The sequence below is a fragment of the Carcharhinus amblyrhynchos genome, chromosome 22 (genome assembly GCF_965287045.1).
Source record: "Carcharhinus amblyrhynchos chromosome 22, sCarAmb.v2.hapA, whole genome shotgun sequence".
In the NCBI taxonomy this organism is placed as follows: Eukaryota; Metazoa; Chordata; class Chondrichthyes; order Carcharhiniformes; family Carcharhinidae; genus Carcharhinus; species Carcharhinus amblyrhynchos.
Genome location: NC_137345.1, coordinates 12577143 through 12592874, shown reverse-complemented (window position 1 = coordinate 12592874; position 15732 = coordinate 12577143). Strand labels below are relative to the sequence as shown.

General features: G+C 44.5%; 1 protein-coding gene across 1 annotated transcript in view; it reads right to left on the bottom strand.

Moving 5' to 3' along the window:
* The window catches only part of LOC145357155 (uncharacterized), a 53381-nt gene extending 47359 nt beyond the window's left edge, over window positions 1-6022 (bottom strand). Inside the window, exons 1-3 of the mRNA XM_080210311.1 lie at window positions 5967-6022; window positions 3337-3499; window positions 847-964 (exon numbers count right to left, since the gene is read on the bottom strand). Of these exons, the coding sequence (XP_080066437.1) occupies window positions 847-964; window positions 3337-3499; window positions 5967-6022 (337 nt within the window). The remainder of the gene's footprint in view (window positions 1-846; window positions 965-3336; window positions 3500-5966) is intronic.
* Between the last annotated feature and the right edge of the window lie 9710 nt (window positions 6023-15732).

The following is a 15732-nucleotide window of genomic DNA, read 5'->3' as shown; positions in this document are numbered from 1 at the left end:
TTCAATTCTGGCCAGGGATGACTGTCTGAGTGGAGTTTGTACATTCTCTCCATGTCTGCGTGGGTTTCCTCCAGGTGCTCCAGTTTCCTCCCACAGTTCAAATATATGCAGCTTAGGTTGATTGGCCGTGCTAAATTGTGTAGGTTGTGTAGGTTAGATGGATTAGTCATGGCGGGACATGGACCAGGCAAAGGTCCTTTGACTTCAGGCAGGACTTTCCAGCCTTGGGGAAAGCACAGCTGGAAAATCCCACCCAATGTTTCATGGGCTGCACTCAGAACCCAGATGTGCTGCCTGCATGTGGCCCCTCGAGCATTGGTTGTCCACCACTGTTTTGCTTTAAATGAATGACCTGGAGATTTAAGTTGGAGTTGGATCCTGAATCAATTCAGGTCAGTCAGCTTAGTCATAGAGTCATAGAGATTTACAGCATGGAAACAGGCCCGTCTGCCCAACTTGTCCATGCTACCCCTTTTTAACCCCTAAGCAAGTCCCAATTGCCCACGTTTGGTCCATATCCATCTAAACCCTTTTTACCATGTAACTGTCTAAACGATTTTTAGAAGACAAAATTGTACCCATCTCTACTACTGCCTCTGGAAGCTCATTCCAGACACTAACCATCCTCTAAGCTTCTTTGAGATACAATCTATTCCTGATAATTCAAAGACTAAAGAATTGAATTAGCCAATCATTTAAATCACTCACAGAGCCAAATGGGAATTTAGTGCTTCACAGTTTGAGTTAAAAGAAGAGTAACTATATCACCTCAAGTTTCTATAGATCATTATGTTCAATAAAACTAAAATGTGCGATTGTGAGAACTTCTTCCACTATCTTACTTACTGCATGCTGGACTGGAGCAGTAACCCGAGGGAACCCAAAGGTTTGAAGAGCCAGTATCAAAGACGACAACGAAACTCTGAGGTGGAGTGCCAATGCTGATCGTTCCGTAGTAAAACAGCTGTCAGGAAATTAAAAGGCAACATGTCAAATAATAGCAAAGTACAGTGGAGATGTGTTACAGGTCAGATATGTTTAAGCAATGTGGTTGACTCCCAGCTACACCCTGTACAAGGGAAACTAGGAATGGGCAATAAATTCTGGCCATGTCCTACTTGAATAAAGCCTTTAGAGTTTTCTTAGAATAATTTAGAGAATTATGGGAACCACGTTTTGCAACTGTTTTTCCGACTGCATTTTACAGTCTCCAGAGTTTAGTTCAAACCGATTCCTTCGTGTTTCAAAATTAAGATTTACAAAGGACACTTTTGGCAAATGTTCCGCTGATTCACGGAATGAAGTGTTTGAGAAATTGGAGCTAATGAGCACTTAGCAACAAATGCAGGAATGGCAAATTGTCAGTTTCATGAGGGAAACTGGAACTGAATTAATTCGATTTAATATCTCTTCTGTGATTCCGGTAATGATGAAAAAAAGTTGGTGTTTTTATATAGCAGTTTTCAGAATTCCGGAATATCCCGAGGGACTTAACAGCCAATAAAGTAATTTCTTTAGCGTAGTAACTGTTATGACTTAGGAATGATGTGGAGATGCCAGCGTTGGACTAGGGTGAGCACAGTAAGAAAATTCACAGCTCCAGTTTAAAGTCCAGCAGGGATTTAAGTGGTATCACGAGCTTTCAGAGTGCTGCTCCTTCATCCAGTGACTCACCTGATGAAGGGGTAGTGCTCTGAAAGCTCGTGATACCAAATAAAGCTGTTGGACTTTAATCTGGTGTTGTGAGACCTCTTGCGTGATTTAGGTAGAATGACAACCAATTTGCTCACAGCAAGCTCCCACAAAAAAGTGTTGTGATGACAACCAGATTTTTAGTCAGGAGCTATGTTAAGTGATGACTGTTGAGTTGAACTTACTGGTTCTGCATCAAAAGCTGGCTTGGTCTCTTTTACATCCATCTGGGTGGGATCTTGAGCCCACTCTCTCTCTGCATGAGACCAGTGGCAAGATTTGCAATTCCCAATTTTTGCCACACCTCACCAGTGATGTAATCAGTTTTACGCCCTTATTGGACGTGAACCTGATTTTCTTATATTAACATGCATTTGAATACAATTAAGCACCCCCTCTCTCCCCGCCATATATTTCCCCTTGGCGTATATTCATATTTCGCCAAAGTGGCATAATGTCGGTGAGGTTTACAACAGGTCCACCCCGATGAAGATATATTCCCCCCACCACCCAGGGGTGCAACGGTGAATTGATTTCCCAGGAGAGAAGAATGTCACCAGGCAGTGCCCATGGCGATGGCCTTGGCACAAGATGGTACAGCGAAGTTGGCACAATGTCAACCTGGCAGTGCCAACCTGTGCTGGAGGCAGTGCCAGAGGCAGACCCTTGTGGGAGCCTGAAGGCTTTGACTTATTGGTGGTGGTGTGGGGGAGGAGGCATGGGAGCTACGCATGCTGACTATGTCTGTTTATGTGGGGTTTTGGGGGCAAGGGGGTCCCTTGTCCGTGATGTTTGGGGAGTGGAGGGGAATGCCAGCGTTGACTGGGGACGGGATGAATGCCTCGCCCCTGAGAACTGTGATGCTGTGGCGGGAAGAGGATTTTTTTTACCTCTGAGCAGGGCGTGGGCAGCACGGTGGCTCAGTGGTTAGCACTACTGCCTCATAGCTCCAGGGTCCCAGGTTTGGTTCCCAACTTGGATCACTGTCTGTGCGGAGTCTGCACGTCCCCCCCCATGCCTGTGCGTGTTTCCTCTGGGCACTCTGATTTCTTCCCACAGTCCGAAAGATGTGCTGATTAGATGTATTGGCATCTTAAATTCTCCCTCAGTGTACCCGAACAGGCGCTGAAGTGTGGCGACTGGTGGATTTTCACAGTAACTTTATTGCAGTGCTAATGTGAGCCTTACTTGTGACTAATAAATAAACTTTAACTTTAAAAATGGCTTTACGAGCCTCAGCCTCGTCCTGGCCTCAGCCCTCTAGGTAATGGTGTGAAATGCATCCACCCGTTTTTGTTTTGACAAAGTGTCAGAAGACCTGGAGAGAAACCTGATCTTTTTCTCTGGAGAGAAACACTCCGGTTTTCACTCCGAACCTGACACTTTGCCAAATTCTGGCAAGTTTGCCCCCAAGATCTTGGTTTGCCACCTCACCTAACAGAGCGCATCCCTCACAACTTCCTTAGCGCTCTGCAAAAGCAAGTCCGTTGCAAAATGACTGACTGAACACTTGTTGCATTTTTGGGTTCCAGATACACGCGGCAGGTTAATAAAGGGCAGAATGCAATCAAGTTAACCGCGCTGTGGCTGCTTCAATTGTATTCCGTTTGCTGTTCTTCCTTAGAAACATAACAGATTACTTACATCCAGGTAGTTTGTTATTGGATCTGAAGCAATCTGTGGTCCCTTCTGGGCTGGTCCAAAGTATTTTGAATATGGATTGTACGAGTTTTTCTGCAGAAAATCCTCAAGTAAACCACGTTCCTCCAACTCTTCACGGAGAGATTTACCCCTAATTAGTTTCACTCTGAAAGGATAGGAGTGAGAATGGGTCAACATTCAGTCTGATGCATCCTTCTGAATTAGCTCAAATATCTTTTTTTGCACCTTTCTCTCAGTATCATTTATCTCAGGTGAAACTTACAGAAAACTGAAGGGACGGGATATAGTGGAGATGGGGAAGATGCTTCCATTAGTAGGAGAGACTCGGATCTGAGGACACAAACTCAGAGTAAAGGGACGACCCTTTAGAATCGAGATGAGAACAAATTTCTTCAGCCAGAGGGTGGTGAATCGGTGGAATTCATTGCCACAGAAGGCTGTGAAGGCCAGGTCATTGGGTGCATTTAAGACAGAGATGGATAGGTCCTTGATTTGTAAAGGGATCAAAGATTACATGGAAAATGCAGGAGAATGGGGATGAGAAACATATCAGCCTTGATTGAATGGTGGAGCAGACTTGATGGGCCAAATGGCCTCATTCTGCTCCTATATCTTATGGTCTTGTGTACTATATTCTGATTAGGAAATACAAGTAACATCTACAAAAACCAGAGATTAATATATGAAGGTATCCATGTATACGAACACACAAATTAAGAGCAGGAGTAGGCCGCAGGGAGTGCAACTATTTTCAAAATGGACTACAAAGAGTGATTACAAGTATCTGGCAATCTCCGTTTTAAATAGCGGCTGGAATTCTCCCATCCCGAATTTTAGTGGGCACATTACGGATAATGTGAAACCCCATTGACGGATGGGCGGGAATTTCTGGCTTTGAGACAAGCCCGGCTGAAGAATTCCACCCAACATCTGTCTTGAATTGAGATGCATGCTGATTGTGTGTAGAACATTGTGAAAGAAGATTTCTGTCTTTTTCACAATGCGGCACTTGAAACTGAACCCCTTTTCTTTTAACCATTTCATGCTCTGCTGAAGTCCTGCAAACACTTTATGTAATGTCTACAATAGTCAGGCCAGAGTGAGTGTCCATGAAGGTGCTGGTTTGTGGACACTGATGAACAAACTTACCATAATAAGTAAACCAAAATTATACATTTTGTGAATTTTAGCCACTTCAATGATAAATAATGAAAATTACTGTTCAGTTAAGAGTTAAATTTCAGTTAAAGAGTTCGAGAGTTGCCACTGTTTAAATTGGACTTGGTACCTAAAGTGTTAAAGAGAGCGACTGTTGGATTAAGTAAGAGACAACCCTTATTAGTCTCACTGAACTGGAAAGCTCGGAAGGTATTTAAATTAAAAGCTGAATAACAGCACTGATGTAGAAGTCATGCTTCTGCTAAACCAATCGCTCAGTACTACACACACCACACGTTCAGAAGGATATATTAGGCTTGGCTGGACTGTTTCATACATTTACCAGAATGGTATCTTCATTCCAAAGATTAAAGTGCACACAGAGGTTGCCTGTTTGGTGAACGCTATTGACAGGACATTGCACAAAACAAAGGTAATATTCCCTCAAGTTTAAAAGATTGAGGGACAAATTGATCAAAGTTATGAGGATTGTGAGAGGAAAAGATAGAATAAATAGAAATAAATTATTTCTGTTGTTTGAGGAGTCAAACACTGGAGGGGGGGGAGGTGGCGACTAGTTTAAAGATTAGAACTAAACCATTCAGGAGTGAACTTGGGTAACACTTGTACACACAAAGGATGGTAAAAATTTGAAATTCTCTTCCACAAATGGCAATTGGTGCTAGATCAATTGTAAGTTTTAAAGCTGAAATTGATAGATTTTTATTATCCAAAGATGTTAAGGGGTATAAGTCAGGGGGGCACACTGGCACAGTGGTTAGGACTGCTGCCTCACAGCGTCAGGGACCGAGATTCAATTCCAGCCTTGGGTCACTGTCTGTGCAGAGTTTGCATATTCTCCCCGTGTCTGCATGGGTCCCCTCAGGGTGCTCTGGTGTCCTTCCAAAATACAAAGATGCGTGGGTTCGGTGGATTGGCCATGCTAAATTGCTTCTAATGTCAAAGGAATTTGCAGTATTAATAGTGGGTTTGAGGAAGTGGGGGCCTGGGTGGGATTGTGGCCAGTGCGGACTTGATGGGCCGAATGATCACGTTCTGTACAGTAGGGATTCTATGACATGACTATGAGGTATACGGAGACCATCTACATTCTTATTGATTGGCAGGACAAACTCGAGGGGCTCAATGGCCCACTTTTGTCCCTTTGTTCCTAACGGCAGAAGAGAGTTTCAGGTTAGGGTTTTCTGGTTGATTTGCCCCAAAAATTCCGTCCAAGGTCAATGGACCTTTGCATAGTCCACCCCCTCACTGCCCACTACGATTGCCCACCCCCTCACTGCCCACTACGGTGGGTGGGACGGGAATATTCCCCCCTCAGAGTTGAAATGTTTGAAGTAAACACAAAAGATTTTGGTGGCATTATCATCCTCTGTCAGGAAACAGTCAACGCATATCGCAACTTTAAAACCAAGGCTATGATCGCATGTTCTTACCTGACTAAACACTCAGAGAGCTGAATGCAAGCGAATGCAATGAGCAACCACTTCATCTTTGTCCCCTGGTTTCATAGAATGACACCTGAGAGGAATGTCAGATGCTCCTGCAAATAGGTTCTAGTTGTTGCTGCTTTTATAGTGATCAGGATCAAACCGATCCGATTTGGATAACAGATCAGACAATTAAAAATTTTTCCATAACTGGTAATTATCAATGTCCTTGCCGATAAACACAGATATTGTTTTCAATTTATGTAATGCCAAGCTATTGTAATTTGTCACATGATTAAATGCCAGTGGCACTTGTTAACGCAATTGTAACTGATAAAAGAAATTAGAACCTTATTTACAGTGCCATTAAACATGATTTGTTTAATTGCTTGGGGCGTTGCAATTTGAGAATATCCTTAGAGACTGATAAATGATTAATTAATATCTTGACGACTTTGAACTTATTTGGAACTCGTAGGTTGGCTGCTCTGTAAGCTGCCCATTGAATGTGCACTTGTCACTAGTCACGTACCATGTAGATGACACCAGAATGACATAAAAATCTGTAATCAATAGTTGTTTAAAATTTGGCGAGTCATGTGTTGGATTGGATCACACATGGGTGGGTAAAAATTAGAAAAAAGTTCTAAGTGCAGAACGAGTGTGAAAATGGTAGAGTTTCTGATTTTTTTTTCAGTAAATCCAAATCTGGTATCTTGGGCATTTAGAGCAGAAAAAAAACCTCAACATCTGTTTTTCGTCACTCAGGGCTTAAACCACCTGAAAACCAGCTGAGATCAGCAGAGTGTGCAATTGTGCATGAGCAGGTCTCTCTGACCTGAGCAGCAGAGTGACTCTCTACCATAGGGGTCCACAGCCAATCACAATCCCCTCTGCCCAGCATGATTGCCCCTTCTGTGACCTTCCTCCCTAACTACGCAGACCGATCCCCTTTCCTTCCCCCTACTCAGGTGCGAATCTGATTTCTCAGCACTCTTGTGATCTCTTCATCTTGATATGCCATCAGCCAATGGGGCATGATTGTAAGATTCCATAGTTTCAGATCCCCATTATCTGTTAGGTAAGGATCAGAAATACAAAAGTTAGCTGCGAAGATTGCTGCAACAATGAAATTAGTGTGTTGTCTTTTATCACCATAGTTCTGTTTGAAGGATTGTATGAGTTGATAAGCATTATGCAAAGCCACTGATGTAAGAAACAGATGAGTAGATACTACTATGATGTAGATATTAGGTCTACACCATAGTAGATACTGTCTGCACCAGCTGTGCACTATACTTATGTTATGTACTATCTACAAGATGCACTGCAGCAACTCACCAAGATTTTGTTTTTGGTATCTACCCACCTCTAGCAGCTAGGAGAACTAGGGGAAGAGATTAATGGGAACACCATCATCTGCAACTTCCTCACCAAGTCAAAACCAAATTGGATTGGACATGCATTGCTTTTCCTTCATTGTCACTATGTCAAAATCCTGGATCTCTCTGGCTAACAGTGCCTTCAATAAGTGGATTGCAGATGATTCAAGAATTGGATTGTTCCCTTCATTTCATGATAAAACTTCCATAGGTTTTCAAGATAATTATTGTTTAAAAGACATTTACTTCTGATGTTTCTGCCAATACATTAATTCCATGTGATGTCTCAGTGTTTGTTTCACTCACTGTAAAATGATTAAAGAGTGAAGGATAATCGGTGCTTTTTACTTCCTGGTTTTCTGCCAGTGACAATACTTCAATCTGATTGGCTGCTCAGTCTATGAGAGCTGACATCCAAATGAAACTGACATCATAATGGAGGAGATTGACCCCACAGAGCTCACTAGATCTTTCTGGCGTGGGAAGCCACTATTTTATTTAACTTTTAATTTTTTTTAAGGTCCAACATTTGTATGACATTTTCTGCAATATATTTTTATTCATATGTTCACATGGGAGAACCCCTAGTGAAGCTTTGGAGTTCATACAAGATAGACTCATGCAGAGAAGATCTACTCCTTGCCAAGGCATCTAGCCAGTGATGGGGAAGGTATTGGCCAATCCTGTAGCCCAGAGTCCAATTGCAATGCAAAGTGTCTGTCCATCTTCGATGGCATTCAAGTAGTTGTGAAGTGCCCTTCACCCTTGTGAGGAAATTGCCTGGTAAATCCTGCTAGTCTTCTCATGGCATCCTGGGGAAGGCCTTTCTTTTCAGGCACTATTTGGTCCATGGGAGGCCTCCAAACTGGGAATACCGTATCCCTGAATCCAAAACCCAACTCATCTCACTTTCTAGCTGGAGGGTGCCTGACACTAATTGACTGGTATTAAGGTGCACATCCACCGACCTGCCCCCCTTCTCCAGGGGTAAGTCCAGCAGTGTCACCACTCCATGTGGCAATGCTGAATGGCCAGTTCTCTCACTGGTTGGGGTGTTGGGTGGCCACCTTAATGGTGACAATTAATTAACTATATACAAATATTGTTGTGGGTCCTGGTCACAGCCAAAGCCCATTTGCTCACTGCTACCAGCACTGTTGATGGCGCTAAAATTGTTAGAGCCTGACCAATTATGTTCCAAATTTTCATCAGGTGGTAAACACCTCAAGAGCAAATTGTATACAATTCCATGTTGACAATGTTAGCTGAATCCCTCATTTGCTGTCTGTTTGGAATTGAATTCACAGATGAATGATTTTAAGAACATAAGAACATAAGAAATAGGAGCAGGAGTAGGCCATCTAGCCCTTCGAGCCTGCCCCGCCATTCAATAAGATCATGGCTGATCTGTCGTGGCTCAGTTCCACATTCCCGCCCTCTCCCCATAACCCTTAATCCCCTCTCTTATCAAAAACCCATCAACCCGCATCTTAAAAATATTTAGCGAGGTAGCCTCCACCACTCCAACGGGCAGAGAATTCCAGAGATTCACCACCCTTTGAGTGAAGAAGTTCCTCCTCAACTCCGTTCTAAACCGCCCCCCCTTTATCTTGAGGCTGTGCCCCCTAGTCCTATTATCCTTTCTGAGCGGGAAGAGTCTCTCCACCTCTATCCTATCCATCCCATTCATCATCTTATACGTCTCAATGAGATCTCCCCTCATTCTTCTAAACTCTAATGAGTACAAGCCTAGTTTATTCAGCCTCTCCTCATAGCTCAACCCCCTCAACTCTGGCATCAGCCTAGTAAACCTCCTCTGCACTCCCTCCAAGGCCAAAATATCCTTGCGTAAGTACGGCGCCCAAAACTGCACACAGTACTCCAGTTGCGGCCTCACCAATGCCCTATACAGCCGCAGCAAGACCTCCCTACTTTTATATTCAATCCCCCTCGCTATGAAGGCCAGCATCCCATTCGCCTTCCTGATCACCTGCTGCACCTGCAAGCTGGGTTTTTGCAACTCATGCACAAGGACCCCAAGGTCCCTCTGCACCGCCGCCTGCTGCAGTTTTTCGCCACGTAAGTGATAATCCTTCCTACCATTATTCCTACCAAAGTGGACCACCTTGCACTTGCCAACATTAAATTCCATTTGCCATTTCCTGGCCCATTCGCCCAGCCTATCTAGATCCTTCTGTAGACTCTCCACACCCTCCGCACAATTTGCCTTTCCTCCAATCTTGGTGTCATCAGCAAATTTCGACACCCTACACTCGGTTCCCTCCTCCAGATCATCTATATAAATGGTAAATAGCTGAGGCCCCAGCACCGACCCCTGAGGCACTCCACTAGTCACCAACCGCCAATCCGAATAGCACCCATTAACCCCCACTCTCTGCCTCCTATTTGACAACCAGTCCTCTATCCACGCTAACACCCTACCCCCAGCTCCATGCCCCCTGACCTTCTGCAATAACCTCCTGTGAGGTACCTTGTCAAACGCCTTCTGAAAATCCAGAAAGACCACATCCACCGGCTCTCCTCTATCCACCACCCTAGACACATCCTCATAGAACTCCAGTAAATTTGTCAGACACGACTTCCCTTTAACGAAACAGTGCTGCGTCTGCTCTATCAAGCAATTCCCCTCAAGATGCCTCGCTATTTCCTCCTTGATGACGGATTCTAACATTTTACCTACAACAGACGTTAAACTAACCGGCCTATAATTCCCTGCCTTTTGCCTGGCACCCTTCTTAAACAACGGTGTAACATTAGCCGCTTTCCAATCTTCCGGCACTTCCCCGGAATCCAGCGATGTTTGGAAAATAACCACCAAGGCATCCACTATCACCTCCGCCATTTCTTTCAGAACCCTCAGATGCATTCCATCTGGTCCTGGCGACTTGTCCACAATCAGTCCCTCCAGTCTGTTGAGCACCTCCTCTCTAGTAACAGTAATGTCATTAAGACCCTCCAGTCCTACCACCTTTCCATCTCTAACACCCGGCAAATTATTCACGTCCTCCTCCGTGAAGACAGAAACAAAAAAGTTATTCAGGACCTCAGCCATATCCCCATCCCCTACCACTAAGCCCCCCTTCTCATCCTCTAAGGGACCAACGTTCACCCTAGCCAGCCTCTTCCTTTTTATATATTTATAAAAACTCTTGCTATCCTTTTTTATATTAAACGCAAGCCCAGCTTCATAGTTTCTCCTACCCTTCTTTATCATCTTCTTTGTCAATCTTTGTTGACATTTAAACCTCTCCCAATCCTCTTCTCGCCCACTACTCTTTGCTACTCTAAACGCCTCTGCTTTTAATTTAACACTTTCCTTCACCTCCTTCGTTATCCACGGCTTATTACCTCTCCTCCTACTGTCCTTTTTGACCATCGGAATAAATTTCTGCTGAGCACCAAGATAGATCTCCTTAAAGATCCTCCACTGCTCCTCAGCAGACCTACCTTCCAACGCGCTCCCCCAGTCCACATTCGCCAATTCTTCTCTCATCCTACCGTACTCCCCTCTGTTCAAACAAAGGACGCGCGTCCGGGAACCCACTTTCTCCTCCTCCATCTGCAACAGAAACTCCACCATACAATGATCACTCTCCCCAAGAGGATCCTTCACCGCAAGGTCCCTAATTCTACCCATCTCATTACATAGCACCAGATCCAAGATAGCTCGCTCCCTCGTCGGCTCCAACACACACTGGAGAATCGTCCAGACCATCTGTGGCCATTTCTTTTATGTCCCACTTTCCTGTTGGGACTAATTCAAAGGTCTGTGAGTGTTGCAATATGCCTTTAAGGGATTGCAGCATGACAATATTAAAAGGAAGGGTGTCAGATCATCCTGTTTTGGCTTCGCTTTTGTCTTTAAGTAGAGCACACTGGCAGCTCTGTTAGAAAATATAGAAACCCTACAGTGCAGAAAAAGGCCATTTGGCTCATCGAGTCTTTAATCTCCCTGGGGTGGATTGGACGGTGCCTAAGGCTGGGGGTCCAGACGGGACAGAATTTGTAAAGTGTGGACTGGAGGGCTCTTTGGAGCAGTATGTAGCTAGCCAGACTAGAGAGGGGGCTATACTGGATTTAGTTCTGGGAAATGAGCCTGGCCAGGTGGTCGAGGTTGCAGTCAGGGAACGTGTAGCAAACAGTGACCACAATTCTATCTACTTCAGGATACTAATGGAAAAAGATGAGTACTGTCTGAAGGGGACGGTGCTAAATTGGAGGAAGGCGAGATACAGCCGGATTAGGCAGGAACTTATAGATACTGATTGGGAGGGGTTGTTTGAGGGAAAGTCCATGTTTGGCATGTGGGAGTCTTTTAAGGGACAACTGAAAAGGTTGCAGGAAAGACATTTGCTGGTTAAGAGAAGGATGGGAAAGGTAGGATTAGAGAGCCTTGGATAACTAGGGAGATTGAGGACTTGATCAGGAAGAAAAAAGATGCGTATGTTAGGTCTAAGCAACTGGGAACGGAGAGAGCATTGGAGGAATAGAGACAGTAGGAGGGAGCTCAAACGGGGAGTTAGAAGGGCGAAAAGGGGGCATGAAATGGTCTTGGCAGACAGGATTAAGGAAAATCCAAGGACATTTTACTCCTATGTTAGGAACAAAAGGGCGGTTAGAGGAAAAATCAGTCCTTTTAGGGACAGAGGAGGGGAACTATGCTTAGAGTCCGAGGGAATGGAAGAGATCCTGAATGAATACTTTGCGTCAGTATTCACGAAGGAGAGGGGTTTGTTGTCCGGTACTGTCTTGGAGGGAGTTGTAGACCCGTTGGAGGAATTATCTATTATGAGGGAGGAAGTGTTACGGTTTTTAGGTAGTATTAAAACAGATAAATCTCTGGGGCCTGATTGCATTTATCCTAGGCTGCTTAGGGAGATGAGAGAGGAGATTGCTGGGCTTCTGACGCAAATCTTTGTCTCTTCTTTGGACACAGGTGAGGTCCCAGAGGACTGGAAGATAGCGAACGCAGTACTGTTGTTTAAAAAGGGTAGTAGGGGTAACCCGGGTAATTATAGGCTGGTGAGTTTGACGTCAGTGGTAGGGAAGATGTTGGAAAAGATTTTTAGGGATAGGATGTATACTCATTTAGAGTGGGGCAATTTGATTAGTGAAAGGCAGCATGGCTTTGTAAAGGGGAGGTCGTGCGTTACGAATCTCGTAGAATTTTTTGAGGAGGTGACAAAAACAGTCGATGAAGGATGAGCCATGGATGTCGTCTACATGGATTTCAGTAAGGCGTTTGACAAAGTCCCTCATGGTAGGTTGGTGGAGAAGGTTAAGGCTCATGGGATACAAGGACAGATGTCTAGTTGGATTGAGAACTGGCTTGGTAACAGGAGACAGAGACTAGTAGTGGAAGGGTCCTTTTCTAGCTGGAAGTCTGTAACTAGTGGTGTGCCACAGGGCTCAGTACTGGGACCTTTGCTATTTGTAATATACATAAATGACTTGGAAAAGGGAGTCAGTGGTGTGATCAGCAAGTTTGCAGATGACACAAAGATGGCTGGACTTGCTGATAGTGAGGGGCAGTGTCAGGCAATACAGCAGGATATAGATAGGCTGGTATATTGGGCAGATAAATGGCAGATGGAATTTAATCCAGATAAATGCGAGGTGATGCATTTTGGAAGAAATAATGTAGGGTGGAGTTATACAATAGATGGTAGGCCTATTAAGAGCATAGAAATGCAGAGGGATCTGGGGGTGCAAGTACACAAGTCCTTGAAGGTGGCAGTATAGGTGGATAAGGTGGCAAAGAAGCCCTATGGTATGCTTGCCTTTATAGGGAGGGGCATAGAGTATAAAAGCTGGCGTCTAATGTTGTAGTTGTATAGAACGTTGGTTCACCCGCATTTGGAGTACTGCGTCCAGTTCTGGTTGCCTTACTACCAGAAGGACGTGGAGAACCTGGAGAAAGTGCAGAGGAGGTTTACCAGGATACTGCCTGGTATGGAAGGACTGAGCTATGAGGAGAGATTGGGCAAACTGGGGCTGTTCTCCTTAGAAAGGCGGAGAATGAGGGGAGATCTAATAGAGGTGTATAAGATTATGAAGGTTATAGATAGAATGAACAGAGGTAAGCTTTTTCCTAGGTTGGATACAAAAATTATGAGGGGCCACAGGCTTAGGGTAATGGGGGCAAGGTATAGTTTGAATGTTAGAGGGAGGTTTTTCACACAGAGGGTGGTGGGGGCCTGGAATGCACTGCCAAGTAGGGTGGTGGAGGCAGGCACGCTAGAGTTGTTTAAGGTTTACTTAGATAGCCACGTGAGCGGACTAGAGATGGAGGGATACAGGAGACTGTCCTAAATAAAGATCAAGAGCCTTGGGACGTCCCTGGGAATCAATTGATTCCTATGGACCCTCCAACATATTTCATGGCTCACTTGTCCTACTTCTGAGCTTCTGGGGATTCTGTAAATGTCTAAGTTTTGCATGTTTATTGATGTCTTTTCTTTTACTTCACAGCTGATTCAGTCCGCCTTGTTGTCCAACAAGGGGCATACATGCGGCGGGTCATGCGAGGGCTGCTCTTGGATGTTGCTTCGAGAGTTACCTAGTGCTTCACGTCGTTAGTGTACGCTTAAACTGGACCATCTGACGGGCAACATGACAGCTCAGTGACTATCACTGTCTGCTGTGCAGATACATGGATTTGGGCCGGTGTTTACGGGAGTTTGCACATTCTCCCTGTGATTGCGTGGGTTTTCTCCGGGTGCTCCAGTTTCCTCCCACACCCCAAAAACGTGCCCTTAGGCTGATTGGTGTAACAAATTGTCCCTAAATTAGTCTTCCCTCAATCTTCCCCAATAGGCATAGACAAAGGTCATTGGTAGAGGAGGGCACTCACAATGTTAAAATGGCGGCACGGGCTTGTTGGGCCTGTTTCCCGTGCTGTGTTGTTCTTTGAGTCTGCTCCAACCACAATCCCACTCATTCCCTACCCCCACTATATACCCATTAATCCCTCTAACCTACACATCTCAGGACACTAAGGGTCAATTTAGCATGGCCAATCAACCTAGCCTGCACATCTTTGGACTGTGGGAGGAAACCAGAGCAGCCAGAGGGAACCCACGCAGACATGAGGAGAATGTGCAAACTCCACACAGACAGTCATCCAAGCTGGGAATCGAACCCAGCTCCTGGAGCTATGAAGCAGCAGTGCTAACCACTGTGCTACCGTGCTGCATAGGTACTGCGCCATTGTTGATGTGATCCACCTTTCTATCCATGTACAAATGATCACAAGTGCCTAGAATTAATTGATGAACCCACAATGTGTTTGTACAGCCCCTTATGAACAATTTGTGCATTTCCTATTACCCCAACACACATGACAGTGGATATTCCGAGAATGGGAGCCACGGGTAGTAGTGAAGATTTGTAGGAAATTGTAAAACTGTGGCAGACTTGTATATCTGGGGCTTTGGCAATGCTGTTGACTGAGGTATGATTAATCTTAGATCTTACTGAAACAGCTCAACGAGTTTCAGCCCAGTCTCAGTGGTGTAAGAATGTTGATTTTTTTTTTCTGACTTTTATTTCTGTAACATAGACAATGTTGGTATAAATCGTGTGCCTGAAAACCTTGTTCTTCCCTTTAGTTACATATCGGAAATGTTTTGGGAAACAGTCATTGTAACAGGGCGGAGAGGGAGGATGAGGGGAAAGGGAGGAATGGGGAGGTTAGGGGGAAGTGGGTAGTGTAAGGGCAGGCAATATATATGTGCTGCACTGAGAGGAACACTGTAGAAATGGAACTTATTTGTTCTTTCTTTTGTGAATGCTCATGCCCGGCATTTTTTGCTGTTACCAAGGAGGAACAATTCGTGACTGAATCAAACAAGTCACTAACATGTCAAACACTCTTACAAGTGGGAAGTACTGCTTTTGTGATGAGGTGACCGAGAAGCTTTTGCTGGAAATGAGAACACCAGATTTACTTTTTATTCACTGTGGAAGGATCAGACTCAAGGGCATTCCATATAAAGTCTATGGCAAAAGATGACTGCATCTGTGAACTTGAGCAGTACTGCTGAAAGATATAGTTCAGAAAGGAAGCGCATATAAAGCAGAATGAGATCCCCTTGGCAACAACCTAGTACTTCCTAAACCTCCGAGTGATGCCCTCCCTCTAATTAGATATTGCAAGCCTGTATTTTAGACATTTCAGAGCATGGCTGCAATCTACATACATTCCACCAGCAATAAGCAGAAACTCTTACTTTATTCCAACTCCCAACTAGATAGAGTGAAGGCTCAGCTAATGATAGAAGTCTCCAGATGTCAGGATGAGAATTTCCTTTTTCTCTGCAGCTGAAGTTTGCCATTAATAGAAGGTTATCAATGTTGGAATAACCAAA